Raw genomic sequence first — 16,058 nt, forward strand, 5'->3', positions numbered from 1 at the left:
AAGACTGTGAGTGAATTCTTACTGCGCAAGAAAGCGCCAAAATAGGCCCCTCCCACTCATATTATAGCAGTGGGGAAGCTCAGCAAACTGAATTTATTCATAAATAACGACAGCCATGTGGAAAAATAATGCCCAAAATTTTTTATCACCAAGTACCTCAGAGAAAAACGATTAACATGCCAGTAAAACGTTTTAAAATAAAATTATGAAATGATACTAATAAGCCTGCTGCTAGTCGCTTACACTGCAGTGGAGGCTCAAATATAAGTGAAATGTACACAGTATTTTCTTAGTGAAGTTCCATTCCCCAGAAATACCTCAGTGTAACATACATACATATCAGCCTGATACCAGTCGCTATTACTGCATTTAAGGCTGCACTTACATTATATGGGTATTAGCAGTATTTTCTCAGTCAATTCCATTCCTTAGAAAATAATATACTGCAACATACCTCCTTGCAGGTGAACCCTGCCCGCTGTCCCCTGATCTGAAGTTACCTCACTCCTCAGAATGGCCGAGAACAGCAAATAGATCTTAGTTACGACCGCTAAGATCATACATAAACTCAGGTAGATTCTTCTTCTAATGCTGCCTGAGAAAAAACAACACACTCCGGTGCTGTTTAAAATAACAAACTTTTGATTGAAGATATAAAAACTAATTTTAATAACCACAGTCCTCTCACACGTCCTATCTATTAGTTAGGTGCAAGAGAATGACTGGGTATGACGTAGAGGGGAGGAGCTATATAGCAGCTCTGCTTGGGTGATCCTCTTGCACTTCCTGTTAGGGAGGAGATATAATCCCATAAGTAATGGATGACCCGTGGACTGACTACACTTAACAGGAGAAAAAGGCTAATTAAGTCTTTGCTTCCACGAGATGGGCACCTCTTACACATCCCAACACTAATGCTAACCAATGTGCACACTATACATGCATTTGATTTCAAGGCTCCAAGAGCTACAGTGGTAGCATGCACATGGTTTCTATATCAGAGGCCCAATATGCTAAAGGAAACCTATTGCAAGTTTTCTTACAATATAAAGTTTAAGCTTTCTATAAGTGAGAGTTTCCCTTTATGGCAACGCATCTATTTCCTTCATGGCACCAACCCTGTAACATTAAGCTGGTTTATTGCACAGGTGGGTCAGTGACTGACATGTTCTAAGAATAGATATCCTTAAAAGCTGATCTTTTTGTATTGCGAACATCTACTTAGTGAAGTTAAATGGATAAACGTTTACTTTGTTTTTCACTTTTAAAACATTATACAGCAACATTTTAAAGAAAAATATTGCTGCTTTGTTTACTTTTGCTTGCTTGAAGAAAAACAAAAAAACATTTACTTAAAAAACAAAGTAGACTTATTGCCTTTTAAGGAAAAGCCAAAGGAAACTCAATCCTTCTCTAACCAAAACTTACAAAACAATTATAGGTGTCAGATTAAAGCAAGAATAGCATAAGTCACTTGAAACCAATTAAAATAGGTCAATGACATTAATTCCTTTTGGCCCTAGGAGGCATTACAAATTGAAATGAGACTGTGTTGGAATGAGAACCGAGCAAATCTGTCCTTTTACCAAAACAAAGAGAGGAAGAAAAGCATATACATTTCTCTTGCAGTATGGAAAGACCTGCCTTGTAAATGTCTCTTTATTAATTAAGTTAAATGCTTATCCAGATATCGCTCTGCCAAAACCACTGGCAGATGCATTGGGATTCAAGGAAGCCCTCAAAACAAATCCAACGAGTTCAGAAAATCTGTTCTTTGTGCGGGAAAAAAAGGAAATCAATCAAAACACAATGATTTCACAGTTTCAAATACTTATCTGAAAAACAGCCAAACCAAAAAAATGAGTGTACCTGAAAGGAAGGCCAGTTTTTTCTTCAATATGGGCAAAATCACTGTGGCATCCATTTTCCCAATTACAGCTCACAAATCTACAACAAAAATAAAAATAACATGTATGAGATCACTTTCATAAAAAGCAAAAGAAGTATTTTAAATACAATTAACCCTTTCACTGCTGAGGCACTGAACTGTGTTTAGTCTTTTTTTGCACTAATTGCATTAAAATATCAATTTCAGCACTTTGTGTGTTAAGTACCAACCACACATCTTTTTTTCAGCAGACCACACACTTAGTTTGAATAAATACACAAAATGGCAAAACAAAAAAACACCTAAACTAAAAGAAAAACGTTTGCTGTCTTAAAGGGACAGTTGTCTTGCTATAGAACAACATAACAGGTTTATGAATAGGTTTTGGGCACACACTGATACAGACAAATACTATTAATAAAGAACATACTGTTCCGAGAACTATGCAATGTATTTTTAGTTTGTTTAAACTTATTCAAATAATTTAAATTCTAAAAATGATGTTCTTTTCATTGACTCAAGAGAGGCTGGAAAATATCCTGGAGGATCCAGAACCCTTACACAGCTTCATGCTACAAAGTTATTGTTTGATCATTGAAAAAGCTCATTTATAACTGACCACAACAAAGGACCACAGGGCTTGACAAACCCAGGGAGCCACTGGTTCATTAAAATTAGGCCCTGGCCTTCTGGTTTTGGGTCCATAAGATATATGTATCTGTATGTACATACGTGTGTGTGTGTGTGTGTGTGTATATATATATATATATATATATATGCACACATACACACACACATATTATATATGTAATAGAAGATAGCACTTATTGGGCTTAGGATATAGCAATAGTAGCTTTTATTTACTTTGGTAAATAAAAGCAACTATTGCTATTTCGTAAGCCCAGTGAGTGCTGTCTTCTATTACCTACAGCTCTACTCGTATTCGGCACCCTGGCACCTGGACACCTGTTAGTGCGAGCGCACCAGCCTCTGTGAATATATATATATATATATATATATACACATACATACACACACACACATATTTATGGGCAGACTCCTATAGTTTGAACAATTTTGTCAAGCCTGTACTATTAGACACTGGTTAAAATGAACATTAAAAACATTTATTTTATATGCAGACATTTTGTATCTTTAACACAAACTAGCATATACATACTTACATCATCTTATTCATAGCTAAAAGAGTAAGGTTTTGCACAAACACATGAAAATAAAATGTACCCATGTAGTAAACTAAAAAAGTCATGCACATGAAGCTAGAGGTACCATCCCACAGACTATCCTGCTGTACTCATTTTCCATATAAAGGTAGGTTTCAGTTCCACCACGTGAGGCTGGGGACCACCCATGGGTGACTTTGCTCTCTACTACAGAGTGCTTCTCTATGATCAACACACACCAATTCCACCCTGACCTGCTGCCCTTACTCTACCCATGAGACTCTGGGTCCCAGACAATAGAAAGGAAATGTTGAGAGTAATGAGAACTTATTTAGAGTATGTTGCACGTTTTTTTTTTTTTAAAAAAAGAATTCATCTGCAGAGAGAGCTAAGGTGTTAAACCAGCAGCCCATGCATCTTTGTTTGATGTGGGCGCACTTTCAGTGGACTTTAAAGGAACAGTAAACACCTTGTAATTAAAAACATTTATGTTGTCTTGCTATAAAATAACATCCACCAAGTCTAAACATTTTTAAATCAAGTTAACCTTGTGTTTTCAGCATTTGTTTCTCAATAGCCAAACTCCACTCTTCATTTGCCTTATTTAGAAGAGCCAATCCAGGCTTTAGTTGGCAGACAATGCTAGCCATGGTCATATTGTTAGTATACTGAAAGGGGACCAACTAAATATACTATATTAACTTTATCATTTAGCTCTGAAAATTGTGGCTTCTTTAAAGGGACATTAAACCCATTTTTTTCTTTCATGATTTCATGATTCTTTCATGATTCAGATAGCGAATACCATTTTAATCAACTTTCTAATTTACTTATATTATCTCATTTGCTTCGTTCTCTTGATATTCTGTGCTGAAAAGCATATCTAGATAGGCTCAGTAGCTTCTGATTGGTGGCTATTTGTTTAACAAAGGATATCTTAAATAATAGAAGTAAATTGGAATGTCGTTTAAAATTGTATTCTCTGTCTGAATCATGAAATAATTTTTTGAGGTTTAATGTCCATTTAAATCTCAGACTTTGGAAAGAATTTTGCAGACTTCTCACACTGAACACTGCTACATATCTGTCCGTAATTGGCTTTAACAGAGAACAATATGCCAAACAAATCCCTTTATACTTGCAATGTGACTGTGGCTAGCATTGTCTGGTGGTTATGTTTATATTGCAAAGCTGTTTTTACCTAAACATAACAAAAATATGTTATATTAAAATCTCAAGATCTTTTAAAGAAGGTAAGTAGGCCCTTTAATGTTAAAAGTGCACTTTCATTATATGATTTAAGGGACACTAAACCCATTTTTTTCTTTAATGATTCAGTTAGAGCATGCCATTTTAAGCAACTTACTAATTTACTCCTATTATCAATTTTCTTCATTCTCTTGGTATCTTTATTTGAAAAAGCAGGAATATAAGCTTAGAAGCTGGCCCATTTTTAGTTCAGCACCTGAATAGTGCTTGCTGGTTGGTAGTTACATGTAGAAATCAATCAGCAAGAGCTACCCAGGTTTCTGAACCAAAAATGGGCCGGCTCCTACGCTTACATTTCTGCCCTTTTAAATAAAGATAGCAAGAGAATGAAGAAAAAATTAATAGGAGTAAATTAAAAGTTGCTTAAAAACAGAATTTATGCTTACCTGATAAATTACTTTCTCCAACGGTGTGTCCGGTCCACGGCGTCATCCATAACTTGTGGGAATATTCTCTTCCCCAATAGGAAATGGCAAAGAGCACAGCAAAAGCTGTCCATATAGTCCCTCCCAGGCTCCGCACCCCCAGTCATTTGACCGACGGATAGGAGAAAAAAAGGAGAAACTATAGGGTGCCGTGGTGACTGTAGTGTATAAAGAAAGAAATTTTTCAAACCTGATTAAAAAACCAGGGCGGGCCGTGGACCGGACACACCGTTGGAGAAAGTAATTTATCAGGTAAGCATAAATTCTGTTTTCTCCAACATTGGTGTGTCCGGTCCACGGCGTCATCCATAACTTGTGGGAACCAATACCAAAGCTTTAGGACACGGATGAAGGGAGGGAGCCAATCAGGTTACCTAAACAGAAGGCACCACGGCTTGCAAAACCTTTCTCCCAAAAACAGCCTCCGAAGAAGCAAAAGTATCAAATTTGTAAAATTTGGCAAAAGTGTGCAGAGAAGACCAAATCGCTGCCTTACATATCTGATCAACAGAAGCCTCGTTCTTGAAGGCCCATGTGGAAGCCACAGCCCTAGTAGAGTGAGCTGTGATTCTTTCAGGAGGCTGCCGTCCGGCAGTCTCATAAGCCAATCGGATAATGCTTTTCAGCCAGAAAGAAAGAGAGGTAGCAGTAGCTTTTTGTCCTCTCCTCTTACCAGAGTAAACGACAAACAAAGATGAGGTTTGTCTAAAATCCTTTGTTGCTTCTAAATAGAACTTCAAAGCACGGACTACATCTAAATTGTGTAACAAACGTTCCTTCTTTGAAACTGGTTTCGGACACAGAGAAGGAACAACTATTTCCTGGTTAATATTCTTGTTGGAAACAACTTTTTGAAGAAAACCAGTCTTGGTACGCAAAACAACCTTATCTGAATGGAACACCAGATAGGGTGGGTCACACTGCAAAGCAGATAATTCAGAAACTCTTCTAGCAGAAGAAATAGCAACCAAAAACAGAACTTTCCAAGATAATAACTTGATATCTATGGAATGTAAAGGTTCAAACGGAACCCCTTGAAGAACTGAAAGAACTAAATTTAGACTCCAGGGAGGAGTCAAAGGTCTGTAAACAGGCTTGATCCTGACCAAAGTCTGTACAAAAGCTTGAACATCTGGCACAGCTGCCATTCGTTTGTGTAACAAGACAGAGCAGAAATCTGTCCCTTTAGAAAACTCGCTGACAATCCCTTATCCAAACCTTCTTGGAGAAAGGAGAGGATCCTGGGAATTTTAATCTTACTCCATGAGAATCCCTTGGATTCACACCAACAGATATATCTTTTCCATATTTTATGGTAAATCTTTCTAGTCACGGGTTTCCTGGCTTGGACCAAAGTATCTATCACTGAATCCGAAAACCCGCGCTTGGATAAAATCAAGCGTTCAATTTCCAAGCAGTCAGCTGGAGAGAAATTAGATTTGGATGTTCGAATGGACCTTGCACTAGAAGATCCTGTCTCAAAGGTAGCTTCCATGGTGGAGCCGATGACATATTCACCAGGTCTGCATACCAAGTCCTGCGTGGCCACGCAGGAGCTATCAGAATCACAGAGGCCTTCTCCTGTTTGATCCTGGCTACCAGCATGGAAGGAGAGGGAACGGTGGAAACGCATAAGCTAGGTTGAAGGACCAAGGCACCACTAATGCATCCACTAGAGTCGCCTTGGGATCCCTGGATCTGGACCCGTAGCAAGGAACCTTGAAGTTCTGACAAGACGCCAACAGATCCATGTCTGGAATGCCCCATAGTTGAGATAACTGGTCAAAGACCTCCGGGTGGAGTTCCCACTCCCCCGGATGGAAAGTCTGACGACTCAGATAATCCGCCTCCCAGTTGTCTACACCTGGGATGTGGATCGCAGATAGATGGCAGGAGTGATCCTCCGCCCATTTGATGATTTTGGACACCTCTCTCATCGCCAGGGAACTCCTTGTTCCCCCCTGATGGTTGATGTAAGCAACAGTCGTCATGTTGTATGACTGGAATCTTATGAATCTGGCCTTCACTAGTTGAGGCCAAGCCCGGAGAGCATTGAATATCGCTCTCAGTTCCAGAATGTTTATCGGGAGAAGAGACTCTTCCCGAGACCATAGACCCTGAGCTTTCAGGGAATCCCAGACCGCGCCCCAGCCTAATAGACTGGCGTCGGTCGTGACGATGACCCACTCTTGTCTGCGGAAGCTCATTCCCTGGGACAGGTGATCCTGGGTCAGCCACCAACAGAGTGAGTCTCTGGTCATCTGGTCTACTTGAATCCTTGGAGACAAGTCTGTATAGTCCCCATTCCACTGCTTGAGCATGCACAGTTGTAATGGTCTTAGATGAATTCGAGCAAAAGGAACTATGTCCATTGCTGCAACCATCAACCCTACTACTTCCATGCACTGAGCTATGGAAGGCTGCAGAATAGAGTGAAGAACTTGACAAGCGTTTAGAAGCTTTGACTTTCTGACATCTGTCAGGAAAATCTTCATTTCTAAAGAATCTATTATTGTTCCCAAGAAGGGAACTCTTGTCGACGGAGACAGTGAACTCTTTTCTACGTTCACCTTCCACCCGTGAGATCTGAGAAAGGCTAGAACAATGTCTGTGTGAGCCTTTGCTTTGGAAAGGGACGACGCTTGGATTAGGATGTCGTCCAGGTAAGGTGCCACTGCAATACCCCTTGGTCTTAGAACCGCTAGAAGGGACCCGAGCACCTTTGTGAAAATCCTTGGAGCAGTGGCTAGCCCGAATGGAAGAGCCACAAACTGGTAATGCTTGTCCAGAAAGGCGAACCTTAGGAACTGAAAATGATCTTTGTGGATAGGAAAATGTAGGTACGCATCCTTTAAATCCACGGTAGTCATATATTGACCCTCCTGGATTGTAGGTAAAATCGTTCGAATAGTTTCCATTTTGAACGATGGAACTCTGAGAAATTTGTTTAGAATCTTTAAATCCAGAATTGGTCTGAAAGTTCCCTCTTTTTTGGGAACTACAAACAGATTTGAGTAAAACCCCTGACCTTGTTCCACATTTGGAACTGGGTGTATCACTCCCATCTTTAACAGGTCTTCTACACAATGTAAGAATGCCTGTCTCTTTATTTGGTTTGAAGATAAGTGAGACATGTGGAACCTTCCCCTTGGGGGTAGTTCCTTGAATTCTAGAAGATAACCCTGAGAGACTATTTCTAGTGCCCAGGGATCCTGAACATCTCTTGCCCAAGCCTGAGCAAAGAGAGAGAGTCTGCCCCCTACTAGATCCGGTCCCGGATCGGGGGCTACCCCTTCATGCTGTCTTGGTAGCAGCAGCAGGCTTCTTGGCCTGTTTACCCTTGTTCCAGCCTTGCATCGGTTTCCAAGCTGGTTTAGTCTGGGAAGCGTTACCCTCTTGTCTAGAGGCTGCAGAGTTGGAAGCCGGTCCGTTCCTGAAATTGCGAAAGGAACGAAAATTAGACTTATTCTTAGCCTTGAAAGGCCTATCTTGTGGGAGGGCATGGCCCTTACCCCCAGTGATGTCTGAAATAATTTCTTTCAATTCTGTCCCAAAAAGGGTCTTACCTTTGAAAGGGATATTAAGTAATTTTGTCTTGGAAGATACATCCGCCGACCAAGACTTTAGCCAGAGCGCTCTGCGCGCCACAATTGCAAACCCTGAATTTTTCGCCGCTAATCTTGCTAACTGCAAAGCGGCATCTAAAATAAAGGAATTAGCTAACTTAAGTGCGTGAATTCTGTCCATAACTTCCTCATACAGAGTTTCCCTACTGAGCGATTTTTCTAGTTCCTCGAACCAGAACCACGCTGCTGTAGTGACAGGAATAATACACAAAATAGGTTGAAGGAGGTAACCTTGCTGTACAAAAATCTTTTTAAGCAAACCCTCCAATTTTTTATCCATAGGATCTTTGAAAGCACAATTGTCCTCAATAGGAATGGTCGTGCGTTTGGCTAGTGTAGAAACCGCCCCCTCGACCTTAGGGACTGTTTGCCATAAGTCCTTTCTGGGGTCGACCATAGGGAATAATTTCTTAAATATAGGAGGAGGGACAAAAGGTATGCCTGGCTTCTCCCACTCCTTATTCACTATGTCCGCCACCCGCTTGGGTATTGGAAAAGCGTCAGGGTGCACCGGGACCTCTAGGAACTTGTCCATCTTGCACAATTTTTCTGGGATGACCAGATTGTCACAATCATCCAAAGTAGATAGCACCTCTTTAAGCAATGCGCAGAGATGCTCTAATTTAAATTTAAATGTCACAACATCAGGTTCTGCCTGCTGAGAAATTCTTCCTGTATCCGAAATTTCCCCATTTGACAAAACCTCCCTCATTGCCACTTCAGATTGGTGTGAGGGTATGACAGAAAAATTATCATCAGCGCACTCCTGCTCTACAGTGTTTAAAACAGAGCAATCGCGCTCTCTCTGAAATGCTGGCATTTTGGATAAAATATTTGCTATGGAGTTATCCATTACTGCCGTCAATTGTTGCATAGTAACAAGCATTGGCGCGCTAGAAGTACTAGGGGTCTCCTGCGTGGGCAAAACTGTTGTAGACACAGAAGGAGATGATGTAGAACTATGTCTACTTCCTTCCTCTGAGGAATCATCTTGGGCAACTTTATTATCTGTGACAGTACTGTCCTTACTTTGTTTGGACGCTATGGCACAATTATCACACATATTAGAAGGGGGAATCACATTGGCCTCCATACATACAGAACATGATCTATCTGAAGGCACAGACATGTTAAACAGGCTTAAACTGGTTAATAAAGCACAAAAACCGTTTTAAAACAAAACCGTTACTGTCTCTATAAATGTTAAACAGTGCACACTTTATTACTGAATATGTGAAAAACTATGAAGGAATTATCCAATCTTTACCAAATTTTCACCGCAGTGTCTTAAAGCATTAAAAACATTGCACCCCAAATTTCAGGCTGTTAACCCTTAAAATGTGGAAACCGGATCCGTTTACAACTTTAACCCCCTTACAGTCCCAGCCTTTGCTGCGACTTCACCAATCCCAAGGGGGTATACGATACCAAATGAAGCCTTCTAGGAACCTTTTCAGTGAATTCCGGACCCACACACATGCAGCTGCATTTACTGCTCTCAAAAGTAACTGCGCAGTAATGGCGCGAAAATGAGGCTCTGCCTACTACAGAGAAAGGCCTTTCCTGACTGGGAAGGTGTCTAAACAAGTGCCTGGCGTAAAAAACGTTCCCCAAAGTTATAAAAGTGTGAAATTCAACTTCAAACTGTATATAATACCTAAATAAAGCAATCGATTTAGCCCATAAAAGTGTCTACCAGTTTATAGCCCATAATAAGCCCTTTATTCTGTTTGAGACTAAGAAAATGGCTTACCGTTCCCCATGAGGGGAAAAATGACAGCCTTCCAGCATTACACAGTCTTGTTAGAAAAATGTCTAGTCATACCTTAAGCAGAAAAGTCTGCAAACTGTTCCCCCCAACTGAAGTTCTCTCAGCTCAACAGTCCTGTGTGGGAACAGCAATCGATTTTAGTTACTGCTGCTAAAATCATCCTCCTCTTTGAAACAGAAAGAGATGAAGAGTTCTGTTTATGAGTAAATAGTACATACCAGCACTATTTTAAAACAACAAACTCTTGATAGAAGAATAAAAAACTACAACTAAACACCACATACTCTTCACCATCTCCGTGGAGATGCTACTTGTTCAGAGCGGCAAAGAGAATGACTGGGGGGGCGGAGCCTGGGAGGGACTATATGGACAGCTTTTGCTGTGCTCTTTGCAATTTCCTGTTGGGGAAGAGAATATTCCCACAAGTTATGGATGACGCCGTGGACCGGACACACCAATGTTGGAGAAATTGCATGCTCTATCTGAATCATGAAAGAAAAAAAATTGGGTTTAGTGTCCCTTTAATCATGTAAGACATTTATATCCCTTTGATAAACTTTTAAAAAATGTTTTAGATACCATCGACATTAGACATAGAAAGAAAGAGTTTTGTCAATAGAGAAATGAAAAGGGAACCAGTATCATCTTATGCAGAAAACAGAATTTATGTTTACCTGATAAATTACTTTCTCCAACGGTGTGTCCGGTCCACGGCGTCATCCTTACTTGTGGGATATTCTCTTCCCCAACAGGAAATGGCAAAGAGCCCAGCAAAGCTGGTCACATGATCCCTCCTAGGCTCCGCCTACCCCAGTCATTCGACCGACGTTAAGGAGGAATATTTGCATAGGAGAAACCATATGATACCGTGGTGACTGTAGTTAAAGAAAATAAATTATCAGACCTGATTAAAAAACCAGGGCGGGCCGTGGACCGGACACACCGTTGGAGAAAGTAATTTATCAGGTAAACATAAATTCTGTTTTCTCCAACATAGGTGTGTCCGGTCCACGGCGTCATCCTTACTTGTGGGAACCAATACCAAAGCTTTAGGACACGGATGAAGGGAGGGAGCAAATCAGGTCACCTAAATGGAAGGCACCACGGCTTGCAAAACCTTTCTCCCAAAAATAGCCTCAGAAGAAGCAAAAATATCAAACTTGTAAAATTTGGTAAAAGTGTGCAGTGAAGACCAAGTCGCTGCCCTACATATCTGATCAACAGAAGCCTCGTTCTTGAAGGCCCATGTGGAAGCCACAGCCCTAGTGGAATGAGCTGTGATTCTTTCAGGAGGCTGCCGTCCGGCAGTCTCGTAAGCCAATCTGATGATGCTTTTAATCCAAAAAGAGAGAGAGGTAGAAGTTGCTTTTTGACCTCTCCTTTTACCAGAATAAACAACAAACAAGGAAGATGTTTGTCTAAAATCCTTTGTAGCATCTAAATAGAATTTTAGAGCGCGAACAACATCCAAATTGTGCAACAAACGTTCCTTCTTCGAGACTGGTTTCGGACACAGAGAAGGCACGACTATCTCCTGGTTAATGTTTTTGTTAGAAACAACTTTTGGAAGAAAACCAGGTTTAGTACGTAAAACCACCTTATCTGCATGGAACACCAGATAAGGAGGAGAACACTGCAGAGCAGATAATTCTGAAACTCTTCTAGCAGAAGAAATTGCAACCAAAAACAAAACTTTCCAAGATAATAACTTAATATCAACGGAATGCAAGGGTTCAAACGGAACCCCCTGAAGAACTGAAAGAACTAAGTTGAGACTCCAAGGAGGAGTCAAAGGTTTGTAAACAGGCTTGATTCTAACCAGAGCCTGAACAAAGGCTTGAACATCTGGCACAGCTGCCAGCTTTTTGTGAAGTAACACAGACAAGGCAGAAATCTGTCCCTTCAAGGAACTTGCAGATAATCCTTTTTCCAATCCTTCTTGAAGGAAGGATAGAATCTTAGGAATCTTAACCTTGTCCCAAGGGAATCCTTTAGATTCACACCAACAGATATATTTTTTCCAAATTTTGTGGTAAATTTTTCTAGTTACAGGCTTTCTGGCCTGAACAAGAGTATCAATAACAGAATCTGAGAACCCTCGCTTTGATAAGATCAAGCGTTCAATCTCCAAGCAGTCAGCTGGAGAGAGACCAGATTCGGATGTTCGAACGGACCTTGAACAAGAAGGTCTCGTCTCAGAGGTAGCTTCCATGGTGGAGCCGATGACATATTCACCAGATCTGCATACCAAGTCCTGCGTGGCCACGCAGGAGCTATCAAGATCACCGACGCCCTCTCCTGATTGATCCTGGCTACCAGCCTGGGGATGAGAGGAAACGGCGGGAATACATAAGCTAGTTTGAAGGTCCAAGGTGCTACTAGTGCATCTACTAGAGTCGCCTTGGGATCCCTGGATCTGGACCCGTAGCAAGGAACCTTGAAGTTCTGACGAGAGGCCATCAGATCCATGTCTGGAATGCCCCACAGTTGAGTGATTTGGGCAAAGATTTCCGGATGGAGTTCCCACTCCCCCGGATGCAATGTCTGACGACTCAGAAAATCCGCTTCCCAATTTTCCACTCCTGGGATGTGGATTGCAGACAGGTGGCAGGAGCGAGTCTCCGCCCATTGAATGATTTTGGTCACTTCTTCCATCGCCAGGGAACTCCTTGTTCCCCCCTGATGGTTGATGTACGCAACAGTCGTCATGTTGTCTGATTGAAACCGTATGAACTTGGCCCTCGCTAGCTGAGGCCAAGCCTTGAGAGCATTGAATATCGCTCTCAGTTCCAGAATATTTATCGGTAGAAGAGATTCTTCCCGAGACCAAAGACCCTGAGCTCTCAGGGATCCCCAGACCGCGCCCCAGCCCATCAGACTGGCGTCGGTCGTGACAATGACCCACTCTGGTCTGCGGAAGGTCATCCCTTGTGACAGGTTGTCCAGGGACAGCCACCAACGGAGTGAGTCTCTGGTCCTCTGATTTACTTGTATCTTTGGAGACAAGTCTGTATAGTCCCCATTCCACTGACTGAGCATACACAGTTGTAATGGTCTTAGATGAATGCGCGCAAAAGGAACTATGTCCATTGCCGCTACCATCAAACCTATCACTTCCATGCACTGCGCTATGGAAGGAAGAGGAACGGAATGAAGTATCCGACAAGAGTTTAGAAGTTTTGTTTTTCTGGCCTCTGTCAGAAAAATCCTCATTTCTAAGGAGTCTATTATTGTTCCCAAGAAGGGAACTCTTGTCGACGGAGATAGAGAACTCTTTTCCACGTTCACTTTCCATCCGTGAGATCTGAGAAAGGCCAGGACTATGTCCGTGTGAGCCTTTGCTTGAGGAAGGGACGACGCTTGAATCAGAATGTCGTCCAAGTAAGGTACTACTGCAATGCCCCTTGGTCTTAGCACCGCTAGAAGGGACCCTAGTACCTTTGTGAAAATCCTTGGAGCAGTGGCTAATCCGAAAGGAAGCGCCACGAACTGGTAATGCTTGTCCAGGAATGCGAACCTTAGGAACCGATGATGTTCCTTGTGGATAGGAATATGTAGATACGCATCCTTTAAATCCACCGTGGTCATGAATTGACCTTCCTGGATGGAAGGAAGAATTGTTCGAATGGTTTCCATTTTGAACGATGGAACCTTGAGAAACTTGTTTAAGATCTTGAGATCTAAGATTGGTCTGAACGTTCCCTCTTTTTTGGGAACTATGAACAGATTGGAGTAGAACCCCATCCCTTGTTCTCCTAAAGGAACAGGATGAATCACTCCCATTTTTAACAGGTCTTCTACACAATGTAAGAATGCCTGTCTTTTTATGTGGTCTGAAGACAACTGAGACCTGTGGAACCTCCCCCTTGGGGGAAGCCCCTTGAATTCCAGAAGATAACCTTGGGAGACTATTTCTAGTGCCCAAGGATCCAGAACATCCCTTGCCCAAGCCTGAGCGAAGAGAGAGAGTCTGCCCCCCACCAGATCCGGTCCCGGATCGGGGGCCAACATTTCATGCTGTCTTGGTAGCAGTGGCAGGTTTCTTGGCCTGCTTTCCCTTGTTCCAGCCTTGCATTGGTCTCCAAGCTGGCTTGGCTTGAGAAGTATTACCCTCTTGCTTAGAGGACGTAGCACTTTGGGCTGGTCCGTTTCTACGAAAGGGACGAAAATTAGGTTTATTTTTGGCCTTGAAAGACCGATCCTGAGGAAGGGCGTGGCCCTTACCCCCAGTGATATCAGAGATAATCTCTTTCAAGTCAGGGCCAAACAGCGTTTTCCCCTTGAAAGGAATGTTAAGTAGTTTGTTCTTGGAAGACGCATCAGCTGACCAAGATTTCAACCAAAGCGCTCTGCGCGCCACAATAGCAAACCCAGAATTTTTCGCCGCTAACCTAGCCAATTGCAAAGTGGCGTCTAGGGTGAAAGAATTAGCCAATTTGAGAGCACGGATTCTGTCCATAATCTCCTCATAAGGAGGAGAATCACTATCGACCGCCTTTACTAGCTCATCGAACCAGAAACACGCGGCTGTAGTGACAGGGACAATGCATGAAATTGGTTGTAGAAGGTAACCCTGCAGAACAAACATCTTTTTAAGTAAACCTTCTAATTTTTTATCCATAGGATCTTTGAAAGCACAACTATCTTCTATGGGTATAGTGGTGCGTTTGTTTAAAGTAGAAACCGCTCCCTCGACCTTGGGGACTGTCTGCCATAAGTCCTTTCTGGGGTCGACCATAGGAAACAATTTTTTAAATATGGGGGGAGGGACGTAAGGTATACCGGGCCTTTCCCATTCTTTATTTACAATGTCCGCCACCCGCTTGGGTATAGGAAAAGCTTCTGGGAGCCCCGGGACCTCTAGGAACTTGTCCATTTTACATAGTTTCTCTGGGATGATCAAATTCTCACAATCATCCAGAGTGGATAATACCTCCTTAAGCAGAGCGCGGAGATGTTCCAACTTAAATTTAAATGTAATCACATCGGGTTCAGCTTGTTGAGAAATTTTCCCTGAATCTGAAATTTCTCCCTCAGACAAAACCTCCCTGGCCCCATCAGACTGGTGTAGGGGCATTTCAGAACCATTATCATCAGCGTCATCATGCTCTTCAGTATCTAAAACAGAGCAGTCGCGCTTACGCTGATAAGTGGGCATTTTGGCTAAAATGTTTTTGATAGAATTATCCATTACAGCCGTTAATTGTTGCATAGTAAGGAGTATTGGCGCGCTAGATGTACTAGGGGCCTCCTGAGTGGGCAAGACTCGTGTAGACGAAGGAGGGAATGATGCAGTACCATGCTTACTCCCCTCACTTGAGGAATCATCTTGGGCATCATTTTCATTGTCACATAAATCACATTTATTTAAATGAGAAGGAACCCTGGCTTCCCCACATTCAGAACACAGCCTATCTGGTAGTTCAGACATGTTAAACAGGCATAAACTTGATAACAAAGTACAAAAAACGTTTTAAAATAAAACCGTTACTGTCACTTTAAATTTTAAACTGAACACACTTTATTACTGCAATTGCGAAAAAGTATGAAGCAATTGTTCAAAATTCACCAAAATTTCACCACAGTGTCTTAAAGCCTTAAAAGTATTGCACACCAAATTTGGAAGCTTTAACCCTTAAAATAACGGAACCGGAGCCGTTTTTAACTTTAACCCCTTTACAGTCCCTGGTATCTGCTTTGCTGAGACCCAACCAAGCCCAAAGGGGAATACGATACCAAATGACGCCTTCAGAAAGTCTTTTCTATGTATCAGAGCTCCTCACACATGCGACTGCATGTCATGCCTCTCAAAAACAAGTGCGCAATACCGGCGCGAAAATGAGGCTCTGCCTATGATTAGGGAAAGCCCCTAAAGAGTAAGGTGTCTAAAACAGT

General features: G+C 41.9%; 1 protein-coding gene across 1 annotated transcript in view; it reads right to left on the minus strand.

Annotated features, from left to right (window-relative positions):
* Nucleotides 1-16,058, minus strand: part of SESTD1 (SEC14 and spectrin domain containing 1) — a 404,487-nt gene that overhangs the window by 322,883 nt on the left and 65,546 nt on the right. The window contains exon 2 of the mRNA XM_053698514.1: nucleotides 1,870-1,947. Within this exon, the coding sequence (XP_053554489.1) occupies nucleotides 1,870-1,924 (55 nt within the window). The 5' untranslated portion in view covers nucleotides 1,925-1,947. The remainder of the gene's footprint in view (nucleotides 1-1,869; nucleotides 1,948-16,058) is intronic.

The sequence above is a fragment of the Bombina bombina genome, chromosome 1 (assembly GCF_027579735.1).
Source record: "Bombina bombina isolate aBomBom1 chromosome 1, aBomBom1.pri, whole genome shotgun sequence".
Taxonomy (NCBI): domain Eukaryota; kingdom Metazoa; phylum Chordata; class Amphibia; order Anura; family Bombinatoridae; genus Bombina; species Bombina bombina.